At 43.6% G+C, this 20,672-nt stretch overlaps 1 protein-coding gene across 1 annotated transcript in view; it reads right to left on the bottom strand.

Moving 5' to 3' along the window:
* Positions 1-10,363: 10,363 nt before the first annotated feature.
* The window catches only part of LOC146867312 (uncharacterized), a 143,473-nt gene continuing 133,164 nt past the window's right edge, over positions 10,364-20,672 (bottom strand). Inside the window, exon 5 of the mRNA XM_085620890.1 lies at positions 10,364-10,629. Coding sequence (XP_085477016.1) covers positions 10,364-10,629 — 266 coding nt within the window. The remainder of the gene's footprint in view (positions 10,630-20,672) is intronic.

Genomic DNA, 20,672 nt, shown 5'->3' with positions numbered 1-20,672 from the left:
AAAATAAAGATAACATAAAAAATCTATTCCAAAACATAATCTTCAAATCTCTTAGGAACTTTGACAATCCTCTTCTGATTCTCTTCAGTGGTGTTAACTTCTTTGGTACCCACAACCAAATGTTCTCCAAACTGTTCACTAGTCACTGAATCCATAAAACTCCCAGCAGTACCCCTGGTATCACACCTAATGTCAGGACTCATCACAGAATCACTCTTTCCAACATTCTCACAAAACAAGGTACCATCATTCTCCTCTTTTTCTTTTCTAAAACAACACTCCTGTCCAGGCTTAAGAACAACAATAGCGCTCTTGTTTCACCAACCTTTGTTTTTCAATAATACTGCAGAATCAGTAACCCTTTCCACTAGAAAGTGTAATGAAAATTTAGGAAGAACCTTTAACAAGTTGAAAAGGAGGTTTAACAACACGTACCCAATCACCAACATCAACCACCTTACACTTGACCTTCAGATAATCATCATGGTATGCCTTGCAAGATGCACGATGCACGAGACACACACAAATTATCCCTCGCTTTAGCAATACTATCCTCAAAAGACATACTGGTCCCCTCTTTTACAAACTCTGGCATGATAGGAGTTCTGCATTGTCTACCCCTCATCAATAAATAAGGAGATACACCTGTGCTTGAATGAGGAGTAATATGAGAATTTTTTTTTCTTAAGAAATTCAAAAACATCCATATCATTTTCGAGAGCAGTTTGAATGCCTTCTTTAAAATACCTATTGGCTAGTTCTACTTGACTATTGGCCTTTGGCCAATACAAAGGTGCCCTCTCAGAACAGACCCCAAACTTTTTTAAAAAGCTCTGCATTTTAGCTGAATCAAATTGCAACCCATTATCAGACATGAAAAATAGTATCCAAAAAATATACAACTTCGTCAGTATTAGGCTGCTAAACAAATTTATAGTATAGCCATTTGGAAAAATTATCAATTACAACAATTAAAAACCTATGCTCCCTACCTAAACAATCATAAGGACCAGAAAAGTCAATTGAAGTTCTCTCCCATGGTTGCAGGGGAATTTCCTGAGTGCTTAAAGGTTCAGTGGATACCTTCCAATGCTTATCTGAAAGAATACACACTTTGCAATTATCTACAAGACCTTGAACAACAGCATCCATTCCAGGCCACTAATAATGGGTTTGAGTAATCTTTTGGTGGCTGAAACTCCAGGATGTCCAGAATGAGCCACCTTGACCAATTTATTTCTAATACCAACAGGAGGAACAAATAAATCCTGTCTTAATAGCATGTTATTCTCAATGGAGAGTTCATTGGCCACCTGAGCAAAGCACTGAAAACAAGAATCTAAACTTTTAATAGGAGGCCAACCATTGGCCACAAATTGTTTAACCTTAGTTAACACTTGATCCTGATCAAGAAATTCAAACCATTCTTTCTCTGAGATCTCCATGTCACAAGACACAAGAGCATCCACAACAGCTACCACACATTCGTGATGATCAATTATATCTTCTTCAGATACATCAGAAGGAGGATGTCAGGGATCGTAGGCTGATGCGCCTACCTAGAGTATAAACTACAGTTCCCAGCCGCCCCGGGGGCCTGGAAGTCGACGTCCTTAAAACAACGTTCCACCCAGCAGGAGGCGTGCGTTATTCAAAGTACCGGAGGAAGATCAGAGTACGCAGCAGAGGAGCGGAGCTGCGCGTTTTGAAAGGAGCGGATCCCGTTTCAATAGCACCCGGCAGGCCGACGCCCGCATGAAGCGTAAGAACATACGACAGGGCCTATTCCGGAGCAGGTAGGAAACCTTTTACCTGGCTCCCTTTCCCGCTACCTAGCACTCGTGACCCCGTGGGTTGACGAGAGAACCAAACCCTTGCCGCATTGACGCGGACGACATTTCATGGCACCATAGGAGGTGCATCTTTTCCAGTGTTCACGGTTCGAGGGTGCGCTGCACCCCTCCCTACCTGGAGGAGAAGAGATACGTTACTTGGGTGCTCGGAAGAGCAAAGAGACACAGGGTGCACAAACACCCAACATTGTATACAGGGAGAAAGGCATTCACACACCGACAGTACTATTGGTGAGGACAAAACCACGAGTACCGGTGGTGTGTTCAGAGGAGAGACTCCTAGCATGTTGATCCTCACGGTTGTGAAGGAGCGCTAACCCTGAAAGAACGCCGGCGGCGGTTATACACCGTGGAAGCCACCTGGGAATTCTGGGAGTACAAGGTGTATTGGAGGGCGGATTAAGTTTCCTTAGTCTGAAGAAAGACTAAGGCAAGGTCTTGACGTTGTGGGGCCGTGACTGAGTAATGGTGGCCCAAAAGCCTGGAATAGGTCTGGGTACTGGAGTGATATGTTTTGGTGGTCCTGAGAGAGGCATCTCAGAGATCGCGGGGAAGGATTCCCAATACACCTGGTAATTGTTTTCTCTAGTGAGACATAACTGAGAGTAGTTATCACCTGTAGCTTATGTATGAATGTTGTTCCTTTTGTCTTTCAGGTTCTATTCCCTGCTGTCCCTTTCCCCCCCTTCCTGTTTTCCCTCACCTGATCGCCTCTGGGCTCTGTAACCTCCTGGTTGGAGTCCGGGGATATCAGGAGGTGGACCCCTGTTACGTCGCCTGGACCCTGAGGAGCCCTGTAATCCTAACAGAATAACGCACCCACGATACGTGCTCCTCCCGGTCCAGGTGGTACGTCATGGCCACCTTGGAGGACGTAGTGCATGCACTAGCCTTGGTCCAACAGGAACTAGTAGCATCACGTACAGAGACGGCAGCCTTGAGGGACAGGGTAGATAGGTTGACACGCAACCCCTTTGATGCGTCACCCTCGGGCGGCCCGCAGATTCAGGTGACGGTGCCACCGCCCATTCCCTTAGCCAGTCCTGACAGGTACTCCGGAGATCCACAAAAGATACAAGTCTTTTTGACTCAAATTATGCTCCATTTCTCATGTAAACCATCGTCTTTTCCCAACAATCACTCACGGGTAGCTTTTGCCATTTCGTATTTGGTGGGGGACGCTGCATCTTGGGCGGTCCCGTTGGTCAGAAACAATGATGCTGTTCTGTCCGACTGGGACGCGTTCAGAACAGCTTTTGAAGCAGTGTTCGATAGACGAACCACCACGTTCAGTACCGACAGAGAATTGCTAGCCTTGAGGCAAGGAAAGGGCGACCTGGTTACCTACCTCACCTCCTTTAACCGGTTGGTGGCGGAAACGGCATGGCCCGAAGAAAAACGGATGTCCCTGTTTTATCAGGGATTAAGCGACGATCTCAAAGACATAGTGGCACAAATAGACCCACAGCCTACCAATTGCGCCGCCATGATGAATCTCGTATTGCGCCTGGATGGGCGCATGGCGGAAAGAGGGGGAGATAGATACAGAGGGGTAGGGTCCACATACAGATCGGCCAGGAGAGAACAGGCTCCTGTGGCCACCGACAGCGAACCCATGGAGGTTGGAGCATTGAGAGCCCCTTTGTCCAAAACAGAAAGGGAGAGCCGCCGCACCCTCGGTCTTTGTACGTATTGTGGGAAACGCGGACATTACGTGCGCGAATGTCCGGCGAAACCCAAGACCACCCAAATGACATACAGGGGAAAGAGGGCAGCGGTGTCTACCATGAGTAAAGAAACAAGCAGTCAGGAGAGAGGCCCGTTGGGGGACACGGAGTGGAGAATACCGTCGTTAACCACGACTCGTTCCACAGACACTGAAGCCCATATAGTGCTGCAAGCAGAACTGGAAGTAGGACAGCAGGTACATCAGGTCCTAGTAATGTTGGACTCAGGGGCCACGGGCAACTTTATAGATCAGGGGTTGGTCAGGACTTTAGCCATAGGTGTAGTCCCCAGGGGATCCCCGGAAGAAGTGCTGGCCGTAGACGGTAAGTCTTTGAAATCTGGTCGCATTACGCTCCACACCGAAAGTCTTAAGATGTCTCTAAGGGATGGGACCAAACACCATATAGAAGTCATAGAATTAAACATCATAGAGGCCCCTCAATATGAAGTTATCCTAGGAATGCCGTGGTTCTGTAGCCACAACCCGACGGTGGATTGGAAGACACGGAAGGTCCGGTTTCTTTCACCAGGGTGTACAGAACGATGTCTACAAGAACATCAAACGCTAGCACTAGCCTTGACTTATCCCTTTTGTGTCGCTACCGCGGCAGAAAAAGAGGTGGAATTACCGGAGGAGTATTCTCGTTACGAGGACGTGTTCAATAAAATACAGGCGGAACGTCTTCCACCACATCGGACATATGATTGTCGGATAGACCTGGTGGAGGGAGCGGTCATCCCCACGTGTAGGGTGTATGCCCTGTCTGAGCCTGAAACACGCCATTTGAGGGAGTACTTAGACCACTACCTGGCACTAGGATTTATCAGACCATCCCGATCCCCCGCAGCATCACCCCTATTTTTCATAGCTAAGGCCAACGGAGAGCTGAGAGCGTGTTGTGACTACAGGAGTCTGAACAAGAACACCATCAGGAATAGGTACCCGCTGCCACTTATCAGCGTCCTGTTGGATCAAGTGCGTGAGGCAGTCATATACACCAGGCTAGACCTACGAGGGGCCTATCATTTAGTAAGGGTCAGACAGGGGGATGAATGGAAGACGGCGTTCAAGACCCGGTTTGAGCTCTATGAATATCTGGTAATGCCGTTCGGGCTCTGCAATGCCCCGGCGGCATTCCAGTTTTTTTTTAACGAAGTCATGCGAGAGTATATGGACATCTTTGTAGTCGTCTACATTGATGACATTTTGATCTACTCCACCACAGTAAAGGAACACACCAGACACGTAGAGTTGATTTTGGAGAAACGAAGGGAGCATAGGTTGTATTGTAAGCTCAGCAAGTGCGAGTTTGGGGTGAACACCGTAGAGTTCCTGGGAGTGATTCTGAGTCCGAATGGGTTGAATATGTCAGAAAGAAAGGTGAAGGCGATCAGCGAATGGCCAGTTCCAGGAACAGTTCGAGACGTTCAGAGTTTTTTGGGATTCGCGAACTATTATCGCCGATTCATACATGAGTTCTCACAGATCGCAGTGCCCATTACTCGTCTGCTACGTAAAGGAGTGCCGTTTGTGTGGACGAATGAAGCCACCCAGGCTTTCGAGCAACTCAAGAAGGCTTTCACCTCGGCTCCCATACTCCGACACCCGCAGACGGACGTTCCGTTCATAGTGGAAGCCGATGCTTCAGAAGAGGCCATAGGGGCCGTGCTGTCCCAACGAGACAAGATCACGGGGAGGCTACACCCTGTAGCCTTTCTTTCAAAGAAACTTGACAAGGCCGAATTAAACTATACCATTGCAGAAAAGGAACTGCTGTCAATTAAGAAGGCCTTTCAAGAATGGCGACACTACTTGTGGGGGCGCAACATACAGTAACGGTTTATTCAGACCACCGAAACCTTCAGTTCATGAAGACGGCCAGGCATTTGACACCCAGGCAAATGCGGTGGACTCTCTTTTTTGAGGAGTATGACTTCCAAATCACCTTCAGGCCAGGCTCCGAGAATCGGAAGGCCGATGCTCTATCTCGACAATCCATGGTGGGGGAACATCTCGCCCCAGCGCCTGTGGCTATCATTAGTCCATCTAAAGTCATCTGCGTGTTAAGGGCAGACCGCTTCATGGAGGAGGTGAGAATCAGCCGTTCCGTGGAGGAATGGAAGACATGGGCTCAGGGGGACGCCGTGCGCATCCTGAAGAAAGGACTTCCCTTTCATCGAAACAGGTTGTTCTTGCCAACGCGCAAACTGCAACAACAGGCGTTCCAATGGTGTCACGTGTCGTCCGTGGCAGGTCATCCAGGAATCAGGAAAACGCTGGAAGCCATGACAAGACATTTTTGGTGGGAAAACATGTCCCAAGACATACACCAGTGGGTAATGCACTGCGAAGTATGCGCCAGAACCAAAGGAGACAGAAGCTGAAAGAAAGGGAAACTGCTCCCTCTGCCTACTCCCCAACGGCCGTGGAGGAACATCAGTCTCGATTTTATCACCGGTCTTCCTATGGATCAAGGGTGCTCGGCTATCCTGGTGGTGGTGGATAGTTTGACCAAGATGGGTCACTTTGTCCCTTGTAAAAACCTCCCTACGGCCGGACAGACTGCCCAGCTGGTGTTGACTCATGTAGTGAGATTCCACGGTCTTCCGGCAGTGATCGTTACAGACCGAGACCCTCAGTTTATAGCCAGTTTCTGGAAGACATGGTGTAAGGCGCTGCACGTGGAGTCAGCCACCTCTACCAGCTTTCATCCGCAGACTGACGGACAGACGGAGCGCCTAAATCAGACTTTAAAACAGTTCCTGAGGTGCTATGTATCGGAGGCACAAGGTTCCTGGGTATCCTGGCTTTGGTTGGCAGAGCTATCGTACAACAACGCTCTGCACAGTTCGACAGGTATGTCCCCGTTTATGGCGAACTTCGGGTTCAACGCAAAGACGCTCCCAGTGGAAATACCAACAGAGGTGTATGATCATCCTTCTGTGCATGCGCATGTCCGCGCTCTAAGACGGCTACATAGGAAGACGCAACAAGCGCTACAGGCAGCCAAGCAATCCTATAAGAGGTGGGAAGATAAGAAAAGGATAGATGGACCTCAGTATGCTGTAGGGGACAGGGTCTGGCTGTCCACCAAGAACATCAGGTTCAAACTTCGCAGCATTTTTCACCCAAGATACATCGGGCCTTATGCCGTGGTGAGACAAGTCAATCCTGTGGCGTATCGACTCAGACTACCAGGCTCTCTCAGGATTCACCCCGTCTTTCATTGTAGTCTGTTGAAGCCAGCGGTAACCGCCAAGAGGAGAGCCCCGCCACCTGTTTGCGGAGAACAAGGATTGGAATACGAAGTCAGGAGCATCCTTGACGAAAAGTATCGCGGAGGAAAGTTGTGGTTCTTAATAGCGTGGAAAGGGTACACAGCGGAGTACGATTCTTGGGAACCTGCAGAGGCGGTGCACGCGCCAATCGCTGTGAGACGATTCTATGACAGACATCCAGGTAAGCCGGGTGCTAGGAGGCGCTTGGGAGGAGGACCCTCTGTCAGGGATCGTAGGCTGATGCGCCTACCTAGAGTATAAACTACAGTTCCCAGCCGCCCCGGGGGCCCGGAAGTCGACGTCCTTAAAACAACGTTCCACCCGGCAGGAGGCGTGCGTTATTCAAAGTACCGGAGGAAGATCAGAGTACGCAGCAGAGGAGCGGAGCTGCGTGTTTTGAAAGGAGCGGATCCCGTTTCAATAGCACCCGGCAGGCCGACGCCCGCATGAAGCGTAAGAACATACGACAGGGCCTATTCCGGAGCAGGTAGGAAACCTTTTACCTGGCTCCCTTTCCCGCTACCTAGCACTCGTGACCCCGTGGGTTGACGAGAGAACCAAACCCTTGCCGCATTGACGCGGACGACATTTCATGGCACCATAGGAGGTGCATCTTTTCCAGTGTTCACGGTTCGAGGGTGCGCTGCACCCCTCCCTACCTGGAGGAGAAGAGATACGTTACTTGGGTGCTCGGAAGAGCAAAGAGACACAGGGTGCACAAACACCCAACATTGTATACAGGCAGAAAGGCATTCACACACCGACAGTACTATTGGTGAGGACAAAACCACGAGTACCGGTGGTGTGTTCAGAGAAGAGACTCCTAGCGTGTTGATCCTCACGGTTGTGAAGGAGCGCTAACTCTGAAAGAACGCCGGCGGCGGTTATACACCGTGGAAGCCACCTGGGAATTCTGGGAGTACAAGGTGTATTGGAGGGCGGATTAAGTTTCCTTAGTCTGAAGAAAGACTAAGGCAAGGCCTTGACGTTGTGGGGCCGTGACTGAGTATTGGTGGCCCAAAAGCCTGGAATAGGTCTGGGTACTGGAGTGATATGTTTTGGTGGTCCTGAGAGAGGCATCTCAGAGATCGCGGGGAAGGATTCCCAATACACCTGGTAATTGTTTTCTCTAGTGAGACATAACTGAGAGTAGTTATCACCTGTAGCTTATGTATGAATGTTGTTCCTTTTGTCTTTCAGGTTCTATTCCCTGCTGTCCCTTTCCCTCCCTTCCTGTTTCCCTCACCTGATCGCCTCTGGGCTCTGTAACCTCCTGGTTGGAGTCCGGGGATATCAGGAGGTGGACCCCTGTTACGTCGACTGGACCCTGAGGAGCCCTGTAATCCTAACAGAGGAAGTCTTGACAAGCAATCAGCTGTAATATTTTTTCCACCCGGAATATGCCTTATTTCAAAGTTAAATTCTTGTAGACGTGCTATAAGTCTAACTAATCTAGAAGAAGCATTTCCAGATCTCACTCCATCCATCATGAATACCAGAGGTTTATGATCAGTCACAAGCACAAAAGGACGTCCCCACAAAAAGTTTTTAAATTTTTCAACAGCCCACACACATGCTAAGGCCTCTTTCTCGATGGTGCTGTAGTGTTTTTCAGCACCTCTAATACCTCTAGAAATGTAAGAGATAACTTTTTCCTTGCCATTCACTAGCTGCGTAAAAACAGCACCCAATCCAATTACACTGGCATCAACCGTGACAAATGACTTGCCATTGGGATCAAAAGCATTGAGACCTGGTGCTTGTGCAATTAGTTTCTTAACTTGGTCAAAAGCTTCATTATGCATACTTGTCCATACAAAACTTGACCCTTTTTTGAGCAGCTGCCTTAATGGTTCTACAACCAGAGCATATCCCTTTACAAATCTGGCGTAATACTCCCCTAACCCTAAAAAGGAACATAGGGAATCTTTATCATAAGGTTTACTTGCTTTATCCAAAGCACTGACCAAGTCTGCTTTCGGAAAAATACCATGACTGGAAATTTTATGTCCCAAATAGTCAATTCTTTTCACCAAAAATTTACATTTGTTCTTACTCACTGTCATACCCTTAGACTCCAAAATGTTATTATGTTCATCACAAGTTTTAGCAAAAATCAAAATGTCATCTTGAAATAATTGCACACCTTTGATGTCTTGGAATAGTGCTTCAATAAGTTTTTGAAAGACACTGGCCGCCGATGCAAGACCAAATGGCATTCTTAAAAATCTATAAACCCCAAACGGCGTAACAAAAGCTGTGAGGTCTTTGGAGGAATCATCAAGGGCAACCTGATGGTACGCAGACTTTAAGTCAATAGTAGAAAAGTATTTGGCTCCATTAACAGCAGCCAATAACTCTTGAATCTTGGGCAAAGGATATGTATCAGTAACAATGTTCTTATTTAAAGACCTGAGGTCCACACACAAGCTCAACTCGTTATTTTTTTTAAGCGAGATCACAATTGTTGAAATCCATTGCGAACTATCAGTAGGCTCAATGATGCCCTCTTTACACAAAGTATCTAAATGGATTTTCAAATTTTGATGTACACTTAAATGAACCATACGCACTTTGTGTTGTACAGGAATTGCACCTTCCTTGAGCTTAATCTTGTGAGTGAAACCTTTAACTTGGCCCACTTCGTTAAGAAACACAGAACTATGTCTAGCTAGAATAGATTCTACATTGGAGTCCTCTGCATTAACTAAATTAACAGAGAGGGTCCCTCAATCTAATAGGACAATCTGTACCAGGACATAGTATAATACCTAATTTACCCAGGTCATACCATCCAACAATGCTTTTACCATCAATAGCTACATAAATCTTAGTTGAAATTTTACGTTCTTCAAATTCTAAACTGTCATCAAAAAATCCTAACATTTTAATATCAAAATTACCAAAGGCTTTTGGATTAATATCAGTATGCTGTAGATTTACATCAGTCCAGTTTTCCTTAAAAAATATATCAGATACAATAGTTATGGGAGATCTAGAATCTGCCATAACATTGAGACTTACTTTCCCTATGTGCACAACCCCTAAAGGTGCTTTAAAAGGTAAAAATACATTATTAGTAGAACATTCTGATATAGGAGCATACAATGTTAATACTAAATTATCCAAGTCCTCTTGAACATTAGAAAGTGAATTGACTGAAATATTTTGATAATTTCTCACGGATTTGCATAAACTTTGAAAGTGTCCAAACTTATTACACTTAAAACACTTTTTTTAAAAGCAGGACATTCAGAAAAAGTAGCAAGATGCGACTTGGAACCGCATCTATAGCAACTAAGTTTACTATTTTTACTAATTCCTGATATAACAGAAATTTGACTGGGTTGAATAGCACACACATGAGAAGGAACTCTACTTTCCTCATTTGAAATAACTTTAGCAGATTGAATGGACCTCTCGATACCCTTAGCTAGATCTAAAACTTCAGCTAATGTAGGATTACGACAAGCAAGTAACCTTTCTTGGACCTTCTTGGATTCTCAATTAAAAACAAACTGGTCACTTATACAATAATCAACATTAGCGCCGAATTCGCAGTTTGCTGCCAGCACTCTAAGAGCTGCAACATAGTCTTCAATAGACTCATCAGTATTTTGTTTCCCTTTATGAAATGCATGTCGCTCAATCATTACATTGGGTTCATCGGTGAATTGTTTTTGTAGTCTTGCAATCGCTTCTTTGTAGACGTCCCATCCTTCACCTTGGCCAACTATGGGAGGTAAGTTCTTAAATATATCAATGGCAGCTGTAACCAAAAAACTCAATAAAATTGCTTTCTTCCTTTCAGGAGAAAATTTGACTCCATCAATACCTAATAAATAATTTTCAAATGTGTCAATCCATTTTTCCCATATGAGCATAGGTTTGCCTGGGAGCTGTAAAAAATAGATGGTTGATTGCAATATTGAGAATTAGCCATTGTAAATTAAGCTCTAGATTAGTCCAGAAAAGAACAATGGAGCAGATAAAAAAAATTCCCAACAAAAAAAACGAATAATGATATGAGTCAAAAAAATAAGAAAAATGTATATTATTATATATATATATTTTTTAAAAGTGTGCGCATCGCTGAAATACACACAAGTATTGTAAACGGATAATAAACATCAGATTTCAAACAGCTGGTAAGTGTGCACATCACTGAATAAATATATGCACCATCATAAATGAAGAGGAAAAAGTGTGCGCATCACTGAAATATGCGCAAAAAGGCTGTAATGTACACCACAGTTAGTGTGCACATCACTGAAATGCACAAGAATTAGAATAAAAGTGGACAGGAACTTCCTTGTGATTGAAGAAAGTTACAGATAAGTAAAGCAGTTCCAAGCTTCATGCAACAACTTCAAGGAGATTCAATATGGCCACTGCGTGACGTGCGTAACGTGACAGACGTGCAGAAGACGAAGTACGTACAACGTATAAGCTGCAGGCGTCACAAGAAGCAGTCACAGCAAGGCTTCGCTCGAGGGAAGGAAAGGGCTCGAGACACCTCGCTTGCAGAACGATGCACGTTGAAAGAATTCTCAACTGCCACTCAGTAAGCATTTGAAAGAAAACAGTACCTTAAGTCGAGTAAAACGTTAAAATGATGAAATGCTGAAAATATTCAAGTATCCTCAAGTGATTCAGCAGGAAATAGAGATCCGTAGTTTCTTTAGAAATAGGACGGACGAAGAAAAACGAAATTCAACAAAAATGTGGAAAAATAATGCACGGTCGGTCGCATTAGTAACTCGTCGCCATTGTAAAGAGGCAAAGGAGTCAGTAAAGCTTATAAGAAAAGGTTTATTCAATAAACCATGAAAAGACCCACTGGTGCATAGCAATATCACGTCCTGCAACATCCAACTCCAACCGCATCTCTGACCTCCCCTCCCGTTCCAACACATGACATAACAACATTCTCCATGACATCAAAATATTCTAAATAACAATGCCTACAAGAAACTTTATTAAAACTTTATAGTGTGAACACACCACAGTGACACTTCAAGTTAGTAGATAAAAGCTGAAAGCTTTATTTGCATTGTAGAGACCCACAACATAACCAGTTGAGAAGCAGGTGCAGAAAGAAAAATGCACTATGAACATTCTAGATTACAGAATACAGAAAACACTAAATTATTTTAACCATTTAAAGGTACACATCATATACAAATCAAATACCACTCTCTACGTCCCCCCTTCCTATGGCAAAACAGACAAAACATAATAAAATAAGATCCAATAAATAAAACAACATTAACAATAAATAAAATCATCAGAACGAAAAGGAGAAGCTCTAATTCGAGAACTGCACCTTACATGTCTACTATCTCCAGATCCTCTAATATTATCTGGAATATCATTATCATCCAAACAACTGGGAACAGGAGGCACAGAAATATTATCAGCATCACCTTCCCCCCTATTCTCTAAAGAATGAGGAGAACGAGTTGTGTCATCAAAATTGTCATGCTTATGATTGTGTTCACCAAGATCAAACCAATTAGAATCATTTTGAGTTTTGACTCTTTTACAGATTATCTTTGCCTGTTCCTCTGTGAGTTTTATTACAGCATTACGATTCCACCAACCACGATACTGTAACATAACAGCCATTTTGGAAAACTTAACTATTCTGGCAGCCTCAGAGAATCTAGATTGTCCTTTGCAAACCTTAATGGGTTTCTTTATTAGAACCCAATCACCTGGAGCCAAAGAAGTTACTTTAACATGTTTTCCCGTGTCATAATTCTCTTTATACAATCTTTGCTTTTCTTTCACATGTTCTCTGACTTTATGCAAATCAATTTTGTGAGAGTTAGTATTTCCTAATTTATCCTTCAACCACGATGGACTAAGTAGAGACATTGGTTTCCTACCTCTCAATAACACATAAGGAGAAACATCAGTGGTCGAATGGGGTGTTGTGTTGTAACTCCAAACTTTTTCACTTACATATTTGAACACATCCAGACTGTTCGCCATAGCTGTTTGCACCCCTTCTTTCAACATCTTGTTTGCTCTCTCTACAAGACCATTTGAAGCAGGACTATACAAAGGTACTAAAATATGCTTAATAGAAAATTCACTCATGAAACTTTTAAATTCACTGGATCTAAAATGAGTGCCATTATCAGTCACAATTTCGGAAGGGAGACCTATCAAAAATAGACGTTGTAAAAACGAGATGACTGATTTCGAATCGGAATTTCTCACAAAAGAAAAATACAGCCACTTTGAAAAGTAATCAATGATTACAATCAAAAACTTACTATCACTTCCAAGCAGGTTAAAAGGTCCAGAAAAATCCAATCCTAATTTCTGCCAAGGACCTTTAGGCCATTCAATTGGACACAAAGGAGTGGTAGATGTGCGCCAATGTTTATCAGAACATAAACATTCAGGACTTTTATCCACAAAGACTTAACTTGACCATCAACACCTGGCCACCAGTACACCTCCTTAATTTTGTGATCTTTTCTATCACATTCAATCCATTCATCCTCAGATAATTTACTAATCTGTGTCAAATAATTAATGGTGAAGACAACATCACAATCAGTGTCCTTAATAGGATCATCCATTACTCCACCTTCCAAAGGAATACGCGACAAACAGTCTGCCCTGACGTTTTTACCCCCAGGAATGTATTTAATCTCAAAGTTAAATTCTTGTAGTCTAGCTAGTAGTCTGATCAATCTAGAGGAAGCTTTAGAGGAAGTATATTTATATAGAGCTACTGTCACCAAGCATGTACATTAAAGGTTTGTGATCCGTAAAAAGTTGGAATCCAGAACCCCAAATATACATCTTAAATTTTTCCACGGCCCAAGAGCGCGTCAAAGCCTCCTTCTGTATTGTGCTATAATTAGCTTCTGCACTACTTAATGTTCTGGAGGACGAATGCTACAGTATACTCTTTACCATCAATTATCTGACTTAATACAGCACCTAATCCTTTAGAGCTGGCATCTACGGTCACGATACAGGTTTGACCATGAGTGAAAGCTCTAATAGCTGGTGCTTCCAAAATAAATTTTTTAACGGAATCAAATGACTGTTGAGTTTCTTCAGATCAAATGTATTTTGCATTTTTTTTTAACAAATCTCTGAGAGGTTGCACAATAATAGCATAACTCTGTACAAAACGAGCATAATATTCGCTAAGCCCTAAACATTATCTTAAAGAATCTTTATCCTGAGGTCTGGGAGCATCCTTGATAGCAATTAATTAAAGATAACTTAGGTTTTATGCCATTAACAGAAATATTATGCCCTAAATAGTCAACATTCTGAGTAACAAACTTGCATTTGTTCTTATTAACAGTCATACCGACAGCCTCTAGTTTTTGTAAAACTTTATCCAGTAGGGTATAATGTGATTCTAACGTAGCTGTATGAATTAAGATATCGTCCTGGAAGGCTTGGATCCCATTTATATGTGTAAACAATTTGTCCATTAAACGTTGAAAAACACTAGCAGCGGATGCAAATCCGAAAGGCCTGCTTTTGTACATATAGACTCCGAAAGGAGTAACAAATGTGGTTAACGCCTGAGACTCTTTAGAGAGCGAATTCTGATGATGCGCTGATCTTAAGTCAATTGTGGTGAAATACCTGCTACCACCCAGATTAGCTAACATTTCTTGAATTCTGGGTAGGTGTTGGCAGTCCACCACCATATTTCGGTTAAGAACTCTTAAATCCGCACATAAACAAATCTCACCAGAAAGTTTGCGAGCGACAACGGCCACAGAAACCCATTCAGAGGACTCTACAGGTGTTATAATGTCTTGTAAACATAAATCATTAAGCATTTTCCTCAAATCCTCTCTGGCAGACAAAGGGACAGGTCTACATTTTTTAACCACTGGGATAGCATTGTTTTTAAGTTTAATGGTGTGTTGGAAATCTTTAACCAAACCTACTTTGTCAGTAAACATACTAGAGTATTTGGATAATAAGTTCGCTAAAGCAGAATCCTCGTAGGTTTGGAGAATATTTTCAGTATCATGTGCAACAGATAAAATTGGCAGATCACCTAAGACAACAGGTTCTGAATGTCCCGGTCTTAAAATGATTCCTAAATTCGCTTGATCTTGCCAGCCTAAAATATCACGACCATTCAGAGCAACGTAGATTTTGGTATAAATTTCTCTACCTTTAAATTTGATGGAATCTGAAAAATATCCACACATGATGATATCAAATTCCCCAAACACCTTAGGGTTGACATCAGTAGATTTGAGAAGAACTTTAGACCAGAATTTTTTTTAAGTATTTTCATATAAAGTCGTGATTGGAGACCCTGAATCGGCCATGACGTTAATGTCAATAGGTCCAATGAATACACTGCATAAAGGACCTTTGCATCTTTTGGTGTCCCTACGTAAGGTATTAATTTCAATTGTGGACAACGTATTACTCATGGCATAACAAAGTTCATCTTCTTCAACATTGACACAATTAACTTTGCTCTTATGTTTAGCTGATTTGCAAACTGTCTAAAAATGGCCAATTTTTTTTACATGTGTTGCATCTCTTACCTTGTGCAGGACAATTCACATTATTGCCCATATGATACTTAGAACCACATCTATAGCAAGAACCTTTTTTTCAACATTGATATTCGGTTTAACTTTTGTGGATACAACATTTACCATAGGTTCGTATTGGAAGCAACATGCATAACTTCTGAATTATTAGAAGGTTTGCAGGCAGAATCTTGGGTTAAAATTTTTGATGAGGCTACCGATCATTAAATGCTTCTTGCAAGGTCCATTACTTCTTCAAGGAAAGGATTTTTGCATGTTAAGAAACGTTCTTGTATCTTTTTGTTATAACAATTGAAAACTAATTAGTCACGCAAGGATGTGTCTAAATATGAACCAAATTGACATTTAGCTGCCAAAACACGCAAAACTGCCAAATAGTCCTCAATTGATTCATCTTGTGTTTGTTTACGCTTAACCCCTTCGCTGCTAGGCCTTTCCCCCCCTGTGCTAAGCCTTTTTTTGGCTAATTGGGGTAGTGCACGCTTAGGCCCCTGTAACTTTTTGACCACATAAGGTGTCCCCACCAAATTTGCGTCCTTTTCTTCCAACATCATGGGGATTCTAAAGGTACCTTGGGTTTGTGGATTCCCCTGGAGGGGTCCCAGAAATTAGCCAAAATACAGCATAATTTTGTTTTTTTGGGGAAAAATTGGAAAAACGGGCTACAAATGAAAGCATCTGGATTTTTCCCTGCAAACGTTATCAAAAAAGGGTTTGTGGGGCTGAAATGACAATTTCCCCAGCTTTTAGGGAATCACAGACCTTTGTCATAAAACCAAAATTTTTTACACAGTTTTGGCATTTTTCTGGGACGTAGCCTATTTTTGCTATTTTTTGTGCTCCTTCCAGTTAATGGTAGAAATGGGTGTGAAAGTAATAATGGATCCTGGAAAGCTATACATTTCAGTAAAGTAGACAAAATTCTAAATTCTGCAAGGGGTCATTTGTGTAGATCCATCAAGGTTTCTTTATAGAAACAGTTAAATATAGGAAAAATTGAAAATTAGTTGGAAAAAAAGCCTTTTGTGTCAACGTTTTCACCTGTAACTTCTTCTAATTATAACAGCTCTTTGAAAGCAATATACTGCTACATCCGCTGGACATTCCTGGTTGTGGGGATATATAGGACTTGGAGGTTCACCAAGAACCCGACACCCCCAGAGTAAAAAACTGAGCAGCAATTTGCAATGGTTTTTTATTATGTTCCAGGTATATAGCAATTATTGTGGGAAAATGTATACATGGAAAAATCGGTATTAAAGACACCTATGTATTTCTGAAATGGGAACAAATTATAGAGTTTAGAAACAGTACATATTTGCACATTTTCGAAATCGGGAATACCCATACTCGCATGAGAATTATCGGTCATTTTTCAAAATGACTTCTTTTTTACACAATGATTTTCATTTGGAAGGCAGAAATGCATAAAAATCAATAGGTAATAACAATTTCTTTACAAATCTGAATTACCCTAAGTCACCCGATAAAAATGGTTTCTCACTTGTGTGAGTAGGCATAGTGCCCACGACAGTAAATGGCTCAAAACCCAATGTTCACACACCACATTTTCACAATGAAAATTTACCCTTTTTTTGCGAAGTGTCTAGCTGTAGTTTTTGAACACTAGCTCTGCCGGCACCTAGGGAAACCTAGCAAACCTATACATTTTTTTAAACTACACACCTTGGGGAATCCAGGATGGGGTGACTTGACTGCCTCCCACCAGGTTCTGTTACCCAGAATCCCTCGCAAACCTAAAATATTGTAAAAAAAAAAACATTTCCCCCACATTTCTGTGGTGGAAAGTTCTGGAATCTGCGTGGATCCACAATTTTCCACCCACCCCGCTTTCCCTAAAGTCTTCCAAGACAAATGGTACCTCACTTGTGTGGGTCGGCCTAGTGCCCACGACAGAAAACGGTGCAAAACGCAACGTGGTCACACCTCAATTTCGCAGTGAAAAATGACCCTTTTTTGGCAAAGTGCCTAGCTGTAGTTTTTTAACCCTAGCTCTGCCGGCACCAAGGGAAACCTAGCAAACCTATACATTTTTGAAAAGTAGACACCCAGGGGAATCCAGGATGGGGTGACTTGACTGCCTCCCACCAGATTCTGTTACCCAGAATCCCTCGCAAACCTAAATAAAAAATTGTCAAAAAAAACAAATTTTCCCCATATTTCTGTGGCGGAAAGTTCTGGAATCTGCGTGGATCTACAATTTTCCACCAACCCTGCGTTCCCCAAAGTCTTCTGAGAAAATTGGTACCTCACTTTTGTGGGTCGGTCTAGTGCCCGCGACAGGAAACGGCGCAAAACGCAACGAGGTCATACCTCAATTTCGCAGTGAAAAATGACCCTTTTTTGGCAAAGTGCCTAGATGTAGTTTTTGAACCCTAGCGCTGCCGGCACCTAGGGAAACCTAGCAAACCTATACATTTTTGAAAAGTAGACACCCAGGGGAATCCAGGATGGGGTGACTTGACTGCCTCCCACCAGATTCTTTTACCCAGAATCCCTCACAATCCTAAAAGAGTGTCAAAAAAACCACATTTTCCACACATTTCTGTGGTGGAAAGTTCTGGAATCTGCGTGAATCCACAATTTTCCACCCACCCCACTTTCCCTAAAGTCTTCCGAGAAAAATGGTACCTCACTTGTGTGGGTCGGTCTAGTGTCCACGACAGAAAACGGCGCAAAACGCAACGTGGTCACACCTCAATTTCGCAGTGAAAAATGACCCTTTTTTGGCAAAGTGCCTAACTGTAGTTTTTGAACCCTAGCTCTGCCGCCTCCAAGGGAAACCTAGCAAACCTACACATTTTTGAAAAGTAGACACCCAGGGGAATCCAGGATGGGGTGACTTGACAGCCTCCCACCAGATTCTGTTACCCAGAATCCCTCGCAAACCTAAATAAAAAATTGTCAAAAAAAACAAATTTCCCCCATATTTCTGTGGCGGAAAGTTCTGGAATCTGCGTGGATCCAAAATTTTCCACCCACCCCGCTTTCCCTAAAGTCTTCCAAGAAAAATGGTACCTCACTTGTGTGGGTCGGCCTAGTGCCCGCAACAGGAAATGGCGCAAAACACAACGTGGTCACACCTCAATTTCGCAGGGAAAAATGACCCTTTTTTTGGCAAAGTGCCTAGATGTAGGTTTTGAACCCTAGCTCTGCCGGCACCTAGGGAAACCTAGCAAACCTATACATTTTTTAAAAGAAGACACCCAGGGGAATCCAGGATGGTGTGACTTGACTGCCTCCCACCAGATCCTGTTACCCAGAATCCCTCACAAACCTAAAAAATTGTCAAAAAAACACATTTTCCACACATATCTGTGGTGGAAAGTTCTGGAATCTGCGTGGATCCACAATTTTCCACACACCCCGCTTTCCCTAAAGTCTTCCGAGAAAAATGGTACCTCACTTGTGTGGGTCGGCCTAGTGACGTGACAGGAAACGGCGCAAAACACAACGTGGTCACACGTGAATTTCGCAGTGAAAAATGACCCTTTTTTGGCAAAGTGCCTAGCTGTAGGTTTTGAACCCTAGCTCTGCCTGCACCTAGGGAAACCTAGCAAACCTATACATTTTTGAAAACTAGACACCCAGGGGAATCCAGGATGGGGTGACTTGACTGCCTCCCACCAGGTTCTGCTACCCAGAATCCCTTGCAAACCTAAACAATTGCCAAAAAAAACACATTTTCCCCACATTTCTGTGGTGGAAAGTTCTGGAATCTGCATGGATCCACAAATTTCCACCCACCCCGTGTTCCCCAAAGTCTTCCGATAAAAATGGTACCTCACTTGTGTGGGTCGACCTAGTGACGTGACAGGAAACGGCGCAAAACGCAACGTGGTCACACCTGAATTTCGCAGTGAAAAATGACCCTTTTTTGGCAAAGTGCCTAGCTGTAGGTTTTGAACCCTAGCTCTGCCGGCACCTAGGGAAACCTAGCAAACCTATACATTTTTGAAAAGTAGACACCCAGGGGAATCCAGGATGGGGTGACTTGACTGCCTCCCACCAGGTTCTGTTACCCAGAATCCCTCACAAACCTAAAAAAGTGTAAAATCCCACATTTTCCACACATTTCTGTGGTGGAAACTTCTGGAATCTGCGTGGATCCACAATTTTCTACCTACCCCGCTTTCCCTAAAGTCTTCTGAGAAAAATGGTACCTCACTTGTGTGGGTCAGCCTAGTGCCCGTGACAGGAAAAAGCGCAAAACGCAACGTGGTCACATCTCAATTTCGCTGTGAAAAATGACCCTTTTTTGGCAAAGTGCCTAGCTGTAGGTTTTGAAACTCTACCAAACCCACACATTTCTGAAAACTAGACAGCAGGGGGCTTCCAGGGAGGTATGTCTCACACAAATTTCCTACCACCCAGCGTTCCCCCAGGTCTCCCGATAAAAATGGTGCCTCACTTGTGTGGGAGGCCCAAGTACCCGCGACAGACAAGGGCCCAAAAAGTAGTGAGGCGACATCAAAATTGCCTATCAAAAAATGTTTTGCGGGTACTTGGGCCTCCCACACAAGTGAGGCACCATTTTTATTGGGAGACCTGGGGGAAAGCTGGGTGGTCGGAAATTTGTGTGAGGCCGGTGATGCCACACTTTCCCACACAAAAATGTGTGAAAAAAGTGACTTTTTCAGCTAAAATTTAGATTTGCAGGGGATTCTGGGTAAGGAAACGTTGGGGATGCATGCAAGCCATACCTCCCTGGAAGCCCCCGGGTGTCTAATTATCAGAAATGTGTGGGTTTGGTAGGTTTCCCCAGATGGCCGCTGAGCACGGTGCCAAAAACCAAGGTGACCCCCCTTGCAAAACCAGATGGTTTTGAGATACGCAATTTTGATGTCGCCTCACTACGTTTTGGGCTCTTGCCTGTCGCGGGTACTTGGGCCTCCCACACAAGTGAGGCAGTATTTTTATCGGGAGACCTGAGGGAACGCTCGGTAGTAGGAAATTTGTGTGAGCCCGGTGATGCCACACTTTCCCTCACACAAATGTGTGAAAAAAAGTGATTTTTAAGCACAAAATTTAGGTTTGCAGGGAATTCTGGGTAAGGAATCGTTGGGGGATCCACGCAAGCCATACCTCCCTGGAATCCCCCGATGTCTACTTTTCAACAATGTGTGGGTTTGGTAGGTTTCCCTAGATGGCCGCCGAGCACGGGCCAGAACACAGGTGACCCCCCTTGCAAAACCAGATCGTTTTGACATATGTAGTTGTTTAT

The sequence above is a fragment of the Triturus cristatus genome, chromosome 1_2 (assembly GCF_964204655.1).
Source record: "Triturus cristatus chromosome 1_2, aTriCri1.1, whole genome shotgun sequence".
NCBI lineage: Eukaryota > Metazoa > Chordata > Amphibia > Caudata > Salamandridae > Triturus > Triturus cristatus.
The sequence above is the reverse complement of the archived record's forward strand: the minus strand, read 5'-3'. Positions and strand labels throughout refer to the sequence as shown.